The sequence below is a fragment of the Salvelinus sp. IW2-2015 genome, linkage group LG17, assembly GCF_002910315.2.
Source record: "Salvelinus sp. IW2-2015 linkage group LG17, ASM291031v2, whole genome shotgun sequence".
Classification (NCBI taxonomy): domain Eukaryota; kingdom Metazoa; phylum Chordata; class Actinopteri; order Salmoniformes; family Salmonidae; genus Salvelinus; species Salvelinus sp. IW2-2015.
In genome coordinates, this window is record NC_036857.1 from 32,244,346 (window position 1) to 32,260,974 (window position 16,629).

General features: G+C 40.0%; 1 protein-coding gene across 2 annotated transcripts in view; it reads right to left on the reverse strand.

Annotated features, from left to right (window-relative positions):
- Positions 1–16,629, reverse strand: part of LOC111977000 (TOX high mobility group box family member 2-like) — a 154,012-nt gene that overhangs the window by 51,934 nt on the left and 85,449 nt on the right. For both annotated transcript variants that reach the window (XM_024006232.1, XM_024006231.1), the window contains one exon: positions 2,496–2,756. In XM_024006232.1, the coding sequence (XP_023862000.1) occupies positions 2,496–2,756 (261 nt within the window). The remainder of the gene's footprint in view (positions 1–2,495; positions 2,757–16,629) is intronic.

A 16,629-nucleotide genomic window follows, 5' to 3' on the forward strand; every position in this document is an offset into this window, starting at 1 on the left:
AGAGCGTCGTCTCAGATATGCATGGGTTGCTTTTTCCGTAAAGTTTTTGAAAATCTGACACACGTTGCATTAAGAGACGTAATCTATAATTCCATGTGTATAACTGTGATGTATCATCTACCATTTATGATGGTATTCTGTTGAAACGATGTGGCTATGCAAAATCACTCATGTTTTTGAACTAGTGAATGTAACGCCCAATTAAACTCAACTTTTATATAAATATGAACTTTATCAAACATACATGATTGTGTAACATGAAGTCCTATGAGTGTCATCTGATGAAGATAATCAAAGGTTAGTGATTCATTTATCTCTATTTCTGGCTTTTTGTGACTGCTACTATTTCGCTGGAAAAATGCTGTGCTTATTGTGGTTTGGTGGTGACCTAACATAATCATTTTGTAGTGCTTCGCTGAAAAGCCATATTTGAAATCAACTTTAGGTGGGTTACACAACAAGATTACTTTAAAATGATAATAGAACACATGTGTTTGAGGAATTTTTAATTATGAGATTTCTGTTGTTTGAATTTGGCGCCCTGCACTTTCACTGGCTGTTGTCATATCGATCCTGGTAGCTGGATGCAGCCATAAGAAGTTAAACAAATCAAAATATATTTTAGATTTTAGATTCTTCAAAGTAGCTACCCTTTGCCTTGATGACAGCTTTGCACACTCTTGGCATTCTCTCAACCAGCTTCACCTGGAATGCTTTTCCAACAGTCTTGAAGGAGTTCCCACATATGCTGAGCACTTGTTGGTTGCTTTTCCTTTACTCTGCGGTACAACTCATCCCAAACCATCTCAATTGGGTTGAGGTTGGGTGATTGTGGAGGCCAGGTGATCTGATGAGGCGCTTCATCACTCTCCTTCTAGGTCAAATAGCCCTTACACATCCTGGAGGTGTGTTGGGTCATTGTCCTGTTGAAAAACAAATGATAGTCCCACTAAGCACATTCCAGGTGACAACCTCATGAAGCAGGTTGAGAGAATGCTAAGAGTGTGCAAAGCTGTCATCAAGGCAAAGGGTGGCTACTTTGAAGAATCTCAAATATAAAATACATTTTAATTTGTTTCACACTTTTTTGGTTACTACATGATTCCATATGTGTTATTTTATAGTTTTGATGTCTTCACTATTATTCTACAATGTAGAAAATAGTAAAAAAAATAAAGAAAAACCCTGGAATGAGTAGGTGTGTCCAAACCTTTGACTGGTACTGTACATACATACATACTGTATGTTACAGTGGAAACGACAACACGATATCACGAAAACAAGGCACTTACTTTGATATGAATGCACACATGTCCAAAGTAATTATTTGTAAGGAAACAACAAGGAAGGTAATGCGAGCGCCAGCCAGAAAATATGCCAATTTGTGCAAGACTGCGCTAATGTCTGCATACTTGATCTGCGGAAACATTGGTGGAAGTGCTTGAGCTCTCCTCGAAGAGAGAAGTTTGTCCGGCTCAGTAAAGCCTCAAACATAAATTGTCCGCAACACTGAAATGGGATACTTCTATGTGAATTCATGAGGAGGCGGAACACACCTCAATTCAAACTGTTAAATAAATAAAACTTGTTAGAAAATAATTAGAAATTGACAGGTTGAAACATAGCCTATAGATAATTAGCAGYCAGCGCSTGTTAACMGTCCTATTGCGTAATAATCACATTTTAGAACAGTGAGTGCATTCTGACATCACGTGCATAAAACAACTCACGTTGGGGGCGACCGTTAGAGATATTTGGAACTCACATGTGAAAAGGTTAAGCCCAAGTCTGACTTTAAATGGCACACTCTCTGCCACACACATAAAATGTACTTTGATTCCGAAATCACACAAGACCTGATTAACCAAGGATAAATGCCACGGATACTCACATTAAAGCATGAATATTTATGACCCAGAAGTTATATTTGTGTCAGATGAAAGTATATAACGCTGAATTATTCACACGCGGGCCATTTATAATTCATCTCGTTCGATTCTATGATTAAAGGACTTGAATGTGTACGCCAGGGGTGTTTGCTCAGTGTGAACCATGTTTAACACATGAAATAGTCGCTTACTGGGGTTGGAATGGAGGTCCTCTGCATCATTTTGAAAGATAAAAGTAGCTGARAAGGGAGAACCCTTCTCTTTTCTCCTCCAAGACCCCCTTTTTTTGTTTTACCAATCAGAGAGCAAATGAAATGTGTACTGTACAGCTCCTGGCTCTCTTTCTGTGCTCACTTTGATGGAGTCAAATATMTTTGAGTGTGGTGATTGAATAGCTATGAAGGAGTCTGTCACAAAAAGCAGAAGGTGTAAAAGCATAAACGGTGCATGTGTCTGCTGGGGTCTCCTTAGCTTTTGTTCCACACTCCTGCTAATTAAAACAAGTGTGTATCCCTGTTCTAAGACAATAACATGTAAAGCCACGCTGAAAATAACAAAAACATTGAATTGAATCCTAGGAGAAGTACTGTAACTGGTGAATCTTACCGAGTGCATATTATGCCCCGAGAGAAGATGGCTATCCTGGCCCAGCATATTGGACATCATGAGGGCAGCAGGCAGCTCTGGGTAGGAATAGGGGTTGAGCAGGCCATTGTGGGGCAGTGAGTGGAAGGTGTAGCCCGACTCGGGGTCCATGAGGTGAAGCAGAGAGGGGTCAGCGTGGTTGGGGGGTGTGATMGGGGGGATCTCGTAGTCTTCATCCCCTCCTCCTCCGCTGTTGTTTCCTCGGCCTTGACTGGAGTAGTTCTGAGAATGGGGACAAGATGACAGGACAGGTTTCAAGTTCAAGATTCACATTTTTTCGTTTATTTACCATTTGTGACGAACACATTGGAAATCTTGCTCACTGAAGATAAAAAGGAGTGAGATGGTAAGTGTGTAGACCATAGGAGTTGAGATATTGAAATCAAACATATCAGCAAATGCCATCAGACATGAAGCCACTAATTATGGTCATCTATTAGGAGATTAAACTATAATGAATTAACCTGAAAAGCAAACTGCATATGCTTAACTATGTAGCTAAACAGTAATATAGTGATCCTGGTTTAATCACCAACCCTGATGTGCTCAATTAGCTTTTAAAATCAATCCGATAGCATGTTGTAATGCAGAATGTAAAACTCTCGCTGCCTTGGGTGCCTCCGTGTCAGTCCAGAAAGCGAGATCATGTACACAGAAAGAAATGTGTTTGTGATGAAGAAACTCATTTCTGTTAATGGCTTATTAATGAAGAACCCAAACAAAGCTTTATTCATAGAACACTGAAAAAGGTCTATTCCTTTTAACTCATTGAATTTTAAATAGAAAYTCCTCKCAACARTCCTAAATGTTATGATTCATATTGGGATTTCAATCATATTCCTGAACTGAATTGGGTTGAGATGGAATTGACCAAATCRCCCTGACATAGTCTCTATGTTATGAGCTGTATCTAAGGTCAATAAATGACCTCTTCTCTCCCGACATCACAACAAGGTGAAATATTTTCTTATGATTCTGAAAATGCAAATCAGGTGGTACAGGAYGAAGCCTCACTGTGGTATCTCCAAGGGCTATCTTGACATAATATTGTGCTGAGAAATATGGTTTTGCACTCTCAAAAGCACACCGAGGGTATTCACCAGGGAATGAAAAGCAATTTTGTCAGAGGCAATCTGATGCTGACTCCCTTTATAATGACTGGGGAAAATTAATCATCACAAGTAATATTCCAGTGTCAGCCATTCAAGAGCTTTTTAATAGAATTTGTATGATTCATGTCTCACGGTACACATCAAGCAGTCCGTTCTGCAACATTTCAGAAATCAATTCAATATCATCTTCGTGTAGGCTGTCATCTCGCCTGTCAGAGCAGCCATTTATCTTGCAAACAAATACTTTTAGCAAACAAATGGCAAGAAATACTGAGGAAAATCAGGCATGCTCCAACCGGCTATGTTGGTGCATGGAACCAAGATAAAACTCTCATAAAATAGAACATTGTAAGCAAAGAAAAAGAGACATAAACCTATGTTTTCGTTTTCCTTTCAATGGGAAATTGAGTTAAAAATATTGTGGGGGGGGTTCTTTATGTTTTCATAATAACATACACTTTACATGAAGATTATCTTGGTGTGGATGTTCTTACAACACTATCGCCACTATTACTATATCCAACGTCAGGGAGAGCTTGTTTTCGCACATAACAGGTTATTATTAACCTACATTTATTTTCTACTTAGTCCATTGGAGCTGRACTTCTCATAAAACTATCAAGGGCAGCTGTGGCTATGTCTAATAAGTGAGATAAATATTYTATGTTCTTTTAATATACATCTTAGGATTTCTTGACAAGAGACAAATATGTAACTTGGCAAGCATTTTCAAGGAAGTCATTTGGGCAGACCATACCCTCAAATAACTGTCTACAGAACACCCTATACTCTATTCAGTTCTATTGGCCTCTGATTGTGTCTTCCAGTAGGCCTAGTTGGTATTGGAGGAATAATGTATGGTTTGTCAAAGCTTACTGTATATTTAAGACATTTTTATGACCATTTTCTATTTTCCTCATAGCCTATAGCATCAATGAGATATTTGTGTCACGGATATTGGCTGTTGTGTTGGTAAGACACTATGAAAAATTAAGAAACACTTATTCTTACATGGAGTCACCACTTTCAAATGCTCAACAAAACTAGCTTTCCATGCATTTCATCTAGCTTTGATCCGAACAACATCATGTATTTCAGACAATTCCTTCTCCAAGATAAAACGTAACTAATGTAGGATGCATGTTCGAAAGATTTGAATGCTGCGCGAGGCGATTTTACAATCAGGCCTTCCATTGTTTTAACAAGTCCTTTCATGCCCTTGGGGATAAAATCTGGAACAAGGACATAACAAGTTTAATATTTTCAAACGCAGATAAATAATTCATACATCTACTGTCTTTCAGGTCATGGCGGCATGTGGATAAAACAAAAGGGTCAAAACTAAAWGTCAAATGTTGATTCAGCCTCACTCCACCACCTTCGCCCTCCCATGAAATTTAAGCAAATRTTTCCTATTTATGGAAAGAAAATGCTTGTAAAGCTCCGAGGACACTACATATCGCCCTCCTCTCTACAGTTCCATTGTACATGGTGGCTGTCCACATGAGATAATCTAATACMAGTGCTTATATGGATTAATGTCTATGTTGAATACTATCGGATAAACACACTAACGATAGTATTTGACAGCATACATTTACAGTAAACGCTCTGATTTGATATACTTGAATACTGCATTCCATTTGCTTAATCAAGCACCCTCTATCTTTACTAAAAATAGCATCTATTGAAAGCAGGTCCAGTAGCCATATGCCATGTCGAGAAAACAACAGATCGGCCTTGTTCTGGCGATGTGCAGCAGCTTGTGATGCATAAACAGAGATGTCAGCCATCTCTAGATAAGAGATAGATATAGGAAGAAGARACTTGGGTTAGGATAGGTTACTCAAACACAACACAACATTCTAGAAGTGCCAAATGCCAAAAAGAGCCTCTTGAGCAGAGAGAGGACAAATAAGACACCCATCAACTAATGGCGAGGACAAATGGCTGAAGGGTATTTCAGAACGATCGTCAAATAGATGAAGGACAGTGTGTTGAAGCACTTGACCTATCCACCATGCTCTGAAATGACAAGAAACTCCATTGGGGTGATGCATCAGCAGAACTAGCCAGTGGAGTACAATAGATGGCGATGAATAGCCCTCGATTGAAAAAGAGCAGAAGATAGATTTCAGAGCTGGCTGACTGACAGCCAGGTAGAACTGGGATAAGTGGATTGAAAAAGGGGCGGTTTTCTCCGTCCAATCCCGTCAGGACAGGTGGACTTGGGGGGGATGGGGACTGAGCTATCCTCCATCCTGCTCCCCCCACTGGCAATTCCCTCAAAAATCACATCAAATGGATCTAATTTAGTTGGGTAAAAGACCCGCACACACACTCCGTTACAGCTGTGTGTGGCCTATTTGAGTTGAGCTTGAAATCAGACCAAAAACAACCCCAAAAATGAAATGTGAGGAAGCTGAAAAAGAAGCACACCATTAACTCTTTGTTAGTTCAGTTACAAATCTGGACATATTTGTGGGGTTAGTATTGTGGTGCACCACACTTCCCTATTTCATCCAATCATTATTGCTGAAATCACATGAATAAATAAAAGATGTCAGCCTGTAGTRACTCATCCCCCCAAGGGAATGTGGAAGCCCCGGTAATCACATATGGCACAATAGCCTAGCCATAATCCCCCTTTATTTTTATTTTTGTGATGTCATTCTCTTTAAGCCATTGCAAACGGGGGGAGGGGGGAGGAGGGAGGAGAGAAAAACAAATGGTGTGGATCCCTCATTGTTCTCTCTCTATGCCCTCATTCCAGTCAGGGTAATAAGAGAACATTGTGATTTACTGTCACTGAACCGCGAGGAGTGCATCAGAGAGAATCTACTGCGGCAGGGCCATTCATATAGATTTAACTTTCCACAGTATTATACCAGATGTCTACACTTCTATTATATTTCAATCAGATACCTTGTCTCCATATGATGAGAAGATCACTGGAGGAGAGAGAGAGAGAGAAGAGAAGAGAAGAGAGAGAAGAGAAGAAGAGAACAGAGAAGAGAAAGAGAGAGAGAGAAGAGAAGAAGACGAGAGAAAGAGAGAGAGAGAGAGAGAGAGAGAGAGAGAGAGAGAGAGAGAGAGAGAAGAAGAGAAGAGAGAGAAAGAGAGAAAGTAAATCCATGGAAAACCAATAGAAATATCAAACTACTTAGTCCTCTCTAAATCCCTCTGCAGCAGCAGTAGTGCATATAAAGCGGAGCCCAAAATAGATCCATGGTTTCAAGTTCTCTTAAAAGAGCGCATGAATCATTCAGTGTACTCTCACTGCTGATAAGTTCTGTTTTGGGGTGGTTTTAAGGTTTCAGCATTATGTACATTAAGTTGAGGAGGACCAAGTGGCTCACAGCCATAAGAGGGCCTTCTCTGAATAATCTTCATGCACTGTTCTCCAGACCTGGGTTCAAAATGTACTATTTTAAATWGTTTGCTTTAGCCTGRCTGGATTGCCTGATATTTTGCAACTAAGCTATTGGTTCCTTTGTGCCCGGTAAGCTCAATCAAGCCCAGCAAAAATGTTTAAAAAAGTATTTCTTAACCAAGGTCTACTGTACCGATGACTATTTTGTGGTAGGCCGTTATTGTAAATACGAATTTGTTCTTAATTTACTTGTCTAAATAAATAAAGGTAAAAAAAACAATTGGGATAGTCTCGTATCGGTCATGTTGTTTAGTCTAGTAGAACCTGAAATATGAAGAGACATCGTGAATAAAACTGGAACTTACTCATAGAGGTAATGGAGACCCTAAGCTTTTTTATTCTTGTATTTCTTCTCTTTCAGAAGCTGATGATAATTGGATTTAGTGGCTGACATAGACTGACCAAGATAGGACGTCCATAACATTTACATTTACATTTAAGTCATTTAGCAGACGCTCTTATCCAGAGCGACAACAAATCCTCTCAGCATGGGTGTGGGCATCCTATTCCCTCAATGTTGTTTCAATGTTGTCTCAATGTTGTTTCAATGTCGAAGAATAATGTTTCACTAAGAAACACCGTCAGAATGTATACAGTTAATTTTCAACCAATATAACTAGATGATTAGGTTTTCATCTCAAAACTGAAGAAGGCACTGTGTGCCAAAACGTTGGTTAGGTTTACCCATTCAATTGTTGGGAGCATGCAGTGCATTCGGAAAGGATTGAGACCCCTTGACTTTTTACYCATTTTGTTACGTTACAGCCTTATTCTAAAATGGAATAAGTTGTTTCCCCCCCAATCAATCTACACACAATACCCCATAATGACAAAGTATAATACGTGTTTTTAGAAATGCTTTACATAAGTATTCAGACCTTTTACTCAGTACTTTGTTAAAGCACCTTTGGCAGCAATTCCTTTGGCAGCCTCGAGTCTTCTTGGGTATGACGCTACAAGCTTGGCACACATGTATTTGGGGAGTTTTCCCATTCTTCTCTACAAATCCTCTCAAGCTCTGTCAGGTTGGATGGGGAGCGTTGCTGCACAGCTATTTTCAGGTATCTCCAGAGATGTTCGATGGAGTTCAAMTCCAGGCTCTGGCTGGGCCACTCAAGGACATTCAGAGACTTGTCCCGAAGCCCCTCCTGCATTGTCTTGGTTGTGTGCTTAGGGTCGTTGTCCTGTTAGAAGGTGAACCTTTGCCCCAGTCTGAGCTCCTGAGATTTTCATCAAGGATCTCTCTGTACTTTGCTCCYTTCATCTTTCCCTTGATACTGACTACTCTCCCAGTCCTTGCCGCTGAAAAACATCCCCACAGCATGATGCTGCCACCATGCTTTACTGTAGGGATGGTGCCAGGTTTCCTCCAGATGTGACGCTTGGCATTCAGGCCAAATAGTTCAATCTTGGTTTCATCAGCAGAGAATCTTGTTTCTCATGGTCTGTGAGTCCTTTAGGTGCCTTTTGGCAAACTCCAAGCGGGCTGCCGTGTGCCTTTTACTGAGGAGTGGCTTCTGTCTGGCTACTCCACCATAAAGGCCTGATTGGTGGAGTGATGCAGAGATGGCTGTCCTTCTGGAAGGTTCTCCCATCTCCACAGAGGAACTCTGGAGCTCTGTCAGAGTGATCATTGGGTTCTGGGTCACCTCCCTGACCAAGGCCCTTCTTCCCCGTTTGGCCAGGCAGCCAGCTCTAGGAAGAGTCTTGGTGGTTCCAAACTTCATCAGTCTTAAATAGAAGGAGGCCACTGTGTACTTAGGGACCTTCAATGCTGCAGAAATGTTTTGGTACCCTTCCCCAGATCTGTGCCCCGACATAATCCTGTCTCAGAGCTCTACGGACAATTCTTCGACCTCATGGCTTGGTTTTTGCTCTGACATGCACTGTCAACTGTGGGACCTTATATAGACAGAGATGTGCCTTTCCAATCAATTTAATTTACCACAGGTGGACTCCAATCAAGTTGTAGAAACATCTCAAGGATGATCAATGGAAACAGGATACACCTCAGCTCAATTTTAGCAAAAATTTAGAAAAACCTGTTTTCGCTTTGTCAATATGGGGTATTGTGTGTAGATTAATGAGGGAAAAAGCCCTTTAATCAGTTTTAGAATAAGGCTGTAACATAACAAAATGTGGAGAAAGGGAAGGGGTCTGAATAATTTCCGAATGCACTGTACATAGAGTGTTCGATTTTCCATAGAGTGTTCGATTTTCTTTCGCAACTATAACACATTTTTCTATGCATCGCACAGAGTTTTCTAGTTGGGCTTGAGAAAGAGATGTGCATCATGCTTTCCATGTAGAGTACATGGTTAGTAATCTACTCTGGCAACTTTTCGCATGACCAAAAAGGAATAATGATGAGAAGAGAACTACCCACTGAAAATGGAAGGGGAGTGTGTGTGTGTGCACGCGTGCATGTGCGTGTGTAAGTATCCCTGCGCACATACGGTATGTGTTTCTGTCTGTTGTACTCAGAGTATAATGGTACACCATTAAGTAACTTTGCCATCGCCCACATGTGTTGAGTGTGGTACCAGTGTGTTCTGAGGTGTCTTTGCTCTCTGATATCATTTTTTAAATATTATTCTAATGAAATGGCAGAGAGCAGGCCTCGAACCTTCGACCATCTAGCCCAAAGTCCAGTGCYCTATCGACTGTGCCCGAAAAGCATGCTCGAGCTATTCCAGAGTATATATCCATGCTTACAAACCCAGGGTCATWACATAATATCTTGTTATGGATAGGGGGCAGCATTTTCACATTTGGATGAAAAGCGTGCCCAGAGTAAACTGCCTGTTACTCAGTCCCAGTTGCGAATATATGCATATTATTAGTAGATWTGGATGGAAAACACTCTGACGTTTCTAAAACTCTTTGAATGATGCCTGTGAGTATAACAGAACTCATATGGCAGGCAKAAACCTGAGAAAAAATCCAACCAGGAAGTGGGAAATTTGAGGTTGGTCGTTTTTCAACTTATTCCKTATTGAAGATACAGTGGGATATGGGTCATGTTGCACTTCCTAAGGCTTCCACTAGATGTCAACAGTCTATTGAACCTTGTTTGATGCTTCTACTGTGAAGTGGGGCCGAATGAGAGGGGAATGAGTCAGAGGTCTGGCAGAARGCGTCAGAGGTCTGGCAGAATGCTTTGAGCTTGTGACGCTCGTTCACGTGAGAGCGAGCTCTGTTCCATTGCTTTTCTGAAGACAAAGGAATTCTCCGGTTGGAACATTATTGAAGATTTATGTTAAAAACATCCTAAAGATTGATTCTATACTTCGTTTGACATGTTTCTACGGACTGTAATATGACTTTTCGTCTGAACTTTCGCCTGGACCTGCCCGCGCGTCGTGAGTTTAGATTGTGTACTGAACGCGTGAACCAAAAGGAGTAATTTGGACATAAATGATGGACTTTATGGAACAAATCAAACATTTATTGTGGAACTGGGATTCCTGGGAGTGCATTCTGACGAAGATCATCAAAGGTAAGTGAATACTTATAATGCTATTTCTGACTTATGTTGACTCCAACATGCCGGATATCTTCTTGGGTTGTGTTGGTCTCTGAGCGCCGTACTCAGATTATTGCATGGTTTGCTTTTTCCGTAAAGTTTTTTTGAAATCTGACACAGCGGTTGCATTAAGAAGAAATATATCTTTAAATCTGTGAATAACACTTGTATCTTTTATCAATGTRTATTATGAGTATTTCTGTGATTTGATGTGGCTCTGCGCAAATTCACGGGATGTTTTGGAGGCAAAGCCAAATGTAAACTGAGGATTTTTMATATAAATATGAACTTGATCGAACAAAACATACATGTATTGTGTAACATGTTGTCCCGGGAGTGTCATCTGATGAAGAATATCAAAGGTTAGTGATTCATTTTATCWKTATTTCTGCTTTTTGTGACTCCTCTCTTTGGTTGGAAAATSGCTGTATGCTTTCTGTGACTAGTTGCTGACCTAACATAATGATATGTTCTGCTTTCGCCTAAAAGCTTTTTTTGAAATCGGACACTATGGTTGGATTAACGATAACTTTATCTTTAAAATGGTGTCTAATACTTGTTTGAGAAAATTGAATTATGAGATTTCTGTTGATTGAATTTGGCACCCTGCAATTTCATTGGCGAGGGGTTCCGCCAGTCCTAGACAGGATATATGAATTCATTTWWWWAAAAGTTATTCAAGTATAAATTACCAGTTACCATAGATTGCCATAGCTGACCTGTTAATTACCAAAATGACTGAAGATTCTAGCAACTTGTATGGGTCTACCTGGAGTGTAATGTGTGTGTGTTAGTATGAGAGAGAGAGAGAGAGAGAGAGAGAGAGAGACTTTAACCAACAGGTGAAGTTTCTATTCTAATCTAGACCATCAGCAACTGCTCCCCTGTGGTTGTGACTAAATCAATAGAGGCCCACGTTGTCTCCTCACATTCTCAACAACAAAAGAACCAAAGGCAGAAACACAAAGAAGCTAAAACTATCTAGTTCTTGAAGACCCTGGGTTTATTTCTACAGCAAGGCAGGGTCGGAACAAAAGTAAAAAAACACGAGGTAACAGAGAGAAAAGTATTTCACTCTTGTTCTTTCTCTCCTTCTGCCTCTGGCTCTGCACACCAGACCTGGGTTCCAATACTATTTTAAATCATTTCAAATACTCATCTCTAAATACTCTAAAGTATAAAGGCTAAAGCAAAGGTTCAAAGTATTTGAATGATTTCAAATAGTATTTGAACCCAGGTCTGCTCTCTGTTCAGTGACTGATAACAACATAGGGAGGAAGTTGTAAATCTCATCAGTTAAAACTCTATTGTAAATTAAACCCCAGTGGGATAAGGACTGTAAAAACAGAGAGGAGGGCGATGGCCACATAAACACACACCGGCTCCAGTCTGTAATGAACCAAACATATCACCCTCACTGCTGATTGACAGACCAATCCCAATCAAAGCATTTCCTGTCCGTCAAATTGGCCTGATCCCCAATCAGCCTGGTTATTTGGGGRACCACTAGACACTCAATGCGCTGAGCTTGAAAGAGGAGACTACACTACCCACAATCCCACAAGATAATTTCCTTTCCGTCACACTTGCCTGATGCCCAATCAGCCTGATTATTCGGGGCACCACCGGACTCATAACGCGCTGGATGGACGCAGGCTAGATAAAGACTTGAATGGGACACTACACTACTACACTTCCCATGATGCCACACAGAATATGGTGGCCATGTTTGTTGATGTTAACACACAATGCATACAAAATTTTCTTTACATGTATGTATAGCAATGAACATTCTTGCACTTGGAGATGAGTGCTTGTGAACAATGTGCATTCAATGACAGATTGAAAACATCAAATGATAGATGTTATGCTTTGTGGTAAGGAATATATAAATCAGCATAATTGAAAGATCTTATAAAACTCTTATAAAGGCTATATTTCAGATAAATCCCAGATTCAAATGAAACGCGGGACACAAATCAAAGTCCATAGGGTGAATTATTGATATTATTAGTTATATTTGTATGCAGTAGAAAAACACATTCAACACTGATCAAAGTAGGTCACCCACAAGAATTTCAGACAAACAAAAAAATTCCTTTCCGTGTACTGTTACAACAAACAAATGAATACCTTTTGGAAGAAGCCACTGAGTGACTAGACCTGTTTGCTAGCTTAGAATCAATGAAAGCTGTTTCTATTTCGTCTTTTTCTCTTGAAAGGGCCTGAGATTACATGTGTAATGTAATCTTCTGACTATGTGCTGAAGTGTGCTAGCTAGACACAAGAAGCTCTGGACACTCACAAAGGCAACTCWATAATATACTTTACATTTTTTTCCACAGACATACAACATTGATGGGCCGGTGGGACATCAAAAGTATATTGGCATGAGTGCAATTGAAGTTGCACATTTTGCAACCCACAGATGTCATGTTACGACAAAAAAAACATGACATCATCCCCAAGACATCACCTAGAGATCGCACCTAGAGATCTAATCAACAACAAAGGGGGTGGGGGAGTCTTCCTGGGGTCTTCCTGCATGGGGGGCGTTGGATGGTGTCTTCCTGGGGCATGCGTACAGTGCCTTCAGAAAGTATTCACACCACTTGACTTTTTCCACATTTTGTTGTACTACAAGGTGGGATTAAAATGGATTTAATTGTCATTTTTTCCCCCCAACGATCTACACAAAATACTCTGTAATGTCAAAGTGGAAGAACAATTATAGCATTTGTAAAAAAAAATATACAGGATATAAAAAAAGAACACTATCTTGATTAAATAAATATTCAACCCCCTCAGTCAATACATGTTAGAATCACCTTTGGCAACAAATACAGCTGTGACTCTTTCTGGGTAAATCTCTAAGAGTTTTGCACACCTGGATTGGACAATATTTGCACATTATTATTTAAAAATTCTTCAAGCTCTGTCAAGTTGGTTGTTGATCATTGCTAGACAGCCATTTTCAAGTCTTGCGATTTAAGTCAAAACTTTAACTAGGTCACTCAGGAATATTCAATGTCATCTTGGTAAGTGACTRAAGTGTATATTTGGCCTTGTGTTTTAGGTTATTGTTCTGCTGAAAGGGGAATTTGTCTCCCAGTGTCTGCTGGAAAGCAGACTGCACCAGATTTTCTTCTAGGATTTTGCCTTTGCTTTGCTCTATTCAGTTTCTTTTTATCCTAAAAAAAACTCCCTAGTCCTTACCGATGACTAGCATACCCAGCACATGATGCAGCCACCACCATGCTTGAAAATATGAAGAGTGCTGCTCAGTTATGTATTGTGCTGGATTTGCCCCAAACATAACACTTTGTATTCAGGACATGAAGTTAATTTCTTTGCCACATTTGTGAGATAGTTCCCAAAACCCCACACTGTGTGTACCTAGTCCAGGCAAGTAAGGGTGTGCATTTGTTTTTACCCAAAAACAAGTTTTCTACTGAACTTACTTGTCTTCAACCCTTTCTTCCATTGAGAGCATTAGGCCATCCACAAAACTTCCTCCAACTTGGCTTTTGAGGTTTATACAGTTTATTTAAAAAGTGGTTATAAGTGTGTTCGATTTGTGTCTAACTAGGCCTGTTGGAGCTCGAGTGTAGCTAATATAGGAGCTGACCCCCGGCACCACTCCAAGTGAGAGGGAGGGAGCAGAGTACTCACTGCTAGAGTTGGAACACATGGAATTGTTGATACAGCGGCAAACCTTGATGCTTTAACAAAACATTGACAAGTTACAGCTCCTCATCCCAATTAGCACTTGCCAACCAGAATAGGAGGAGAGAGAAGGGGAGGAGGGAGCAGGAGGGAAGAAGAGGAGAGATGAACGAGGGGAGCATGATGCCAAAGTGGCCAGATGTCAAAAGGCAGAGTAAGCTCCCCTAACCTTTCCTAATAAGATGTGTATTTCTTTGATCACACGTCTGATTGACTCCATTATAATGAGTCAGCGATAGATTTAGCAGTTATTGGCTGCTCATGCGCTCATTGCCAGAATCAAACAAGTGTCTGACCGTGTGCTTCTCTGACGACATCACTGGACACACATTGGTTGCTTAATTGGCAAACTGTCAAGACGTCGTCCACAGGCTGGTGATATGTCATCACACCTACTTTTACGTAGTCAAGAGCTCAACTGACATCTCTTTGAACTTAAGACTTCGTGGCTTTCCCAAACATGGAAATCTAGAGCTGAGTTTAATGAAAGTTGCCATTCCCTATACTTTCATGAGCATACTGCCTCAGAGGGCCTTAGCCTACCTCGTCATCTTGGAAATATTCAAGATTCCACATGCTATGACATCTTGTATCTGTCTCCCTCCGTATCACAACAGAATCATTACGATACTAATGCATGTGCTTGAAGATGCGGCAGAATTATTGCGTAATTGAACTTAATTAGTACATTAGAGTGCAATTTACTTGCTGTATATAATCATGGCTTTGAAGATGAGAGACAAACTGGGGCTTCTCTGGTACTAGATCTTCGCTGCGTTCTTTGTGATGGTTGAATAAGCCATTGATGTTAGTGTTCCCCTATAATCATGTAGGCAGCGGGCCACCGCCAATTGTTTATTCTTATATTTTGTTAATATAATTTAGGATGTAAGATTGTCAGTGCCTTCAGAATGTATTCACACATCTTGAATTTTTTCACATTTTGGTGTGTTACCGCCTGCCTTTAAATTGATAAAATTGAGATTTTGTGTCACGGCCACAACAATACCCATAATGTCAAAGTGGAATTTTGTTTTTAAACATATTTTTACAAAATTAATACAAAATTGAAAGCTGAAAGGTCTATGAGTCAACAAGCATTCAAACATTAGTTTGTCAAGTCTAAATAAAGTTTAGAGCGAGCTAAAATTGCTTAACAAGTCAAGTTAATATGTTAGCATGGGCTTACCCGTATGCAATTAATAGTGTTTCACATTATTTATTATGACTACCTATCTCTGTACCCAAAACTACAATTATCTGTAAGTCTCTAAGGTCAAGCGGTGAATTACAACACAAGATTCAACCACCAAGACCAGAGAGTTTTCCAGTGCCTCGAAAAAGTATAGTAGATTGGTAATAAAAAAATTAAAAACAGAATTGAATATCTCTTTGAGCTTATAGTGAGTATAATGATCCTTGGATGGTCCAATACCACCCATCAGCTACAAAGATTAAGCGTCCTTTTCTTACTCAGTTGCCGAAAGGAAGGAACGCTCAGGATTCAGCCATGAGGCATGGTGACTTTAAACGTTTCAGAGTTAATGCGGATCGGTAGAAAACTGAGGATAGATTCACAACATTTGTAGTTACTCCCTGTCACGGCCTGACCTTAGAGAGCTTTTCTCATTTCTCTAGTTTGGTTAGTCGGGGTTGATTTAGGGTGGCATTCTACGTTTTCTATTTCTTTGTTGGCCGGGATGGTTCAATCAGATGCAGCTGTCTATGCTGTTCTGATTGGGGGATATACTTAGCAGCCTTTTTTCCACCTGTTAGTTTGTGGGATTTTGTTTGGTGTGTAGCTGCGTTCTGCACTTGCATGTAGCTTTCACGTTCAGGATGTGTTTTTTCTGTCATCAAATAAATGTAGTACGTTACCACCGCTGGCACCTTGGTCTGATTCGTCCGTCAACGAACGTGACATCTCCATAATACTAACCGTAAATAACAGCGTGAAAAGAAGGAAGCATGTACAGAATAAAAATATTCCAGAACATGCATCTGTCTTGGCAATTACATCTCTTTGGATAATTCTTCCGATAATTTTAAAGTAACAGCAGTATTTTGCTATGTAAGTTTAATTATTTGATTATCTTCACAAATCTACCAAAACATCCGCTTTTACATCCTGGCACAAAATGTAATAGGAAAATCTAGAGATGATTTTCAGAAAAAAAGAAATATATAATATTCTAAGAGTGCAGTACTTCAACATCTAATTAGAACAATCAAATCAAAGAATGGGTTTAATGGCACAGTCCTTGACATTAGGAAACATCTTTACTCATCGAACGTACA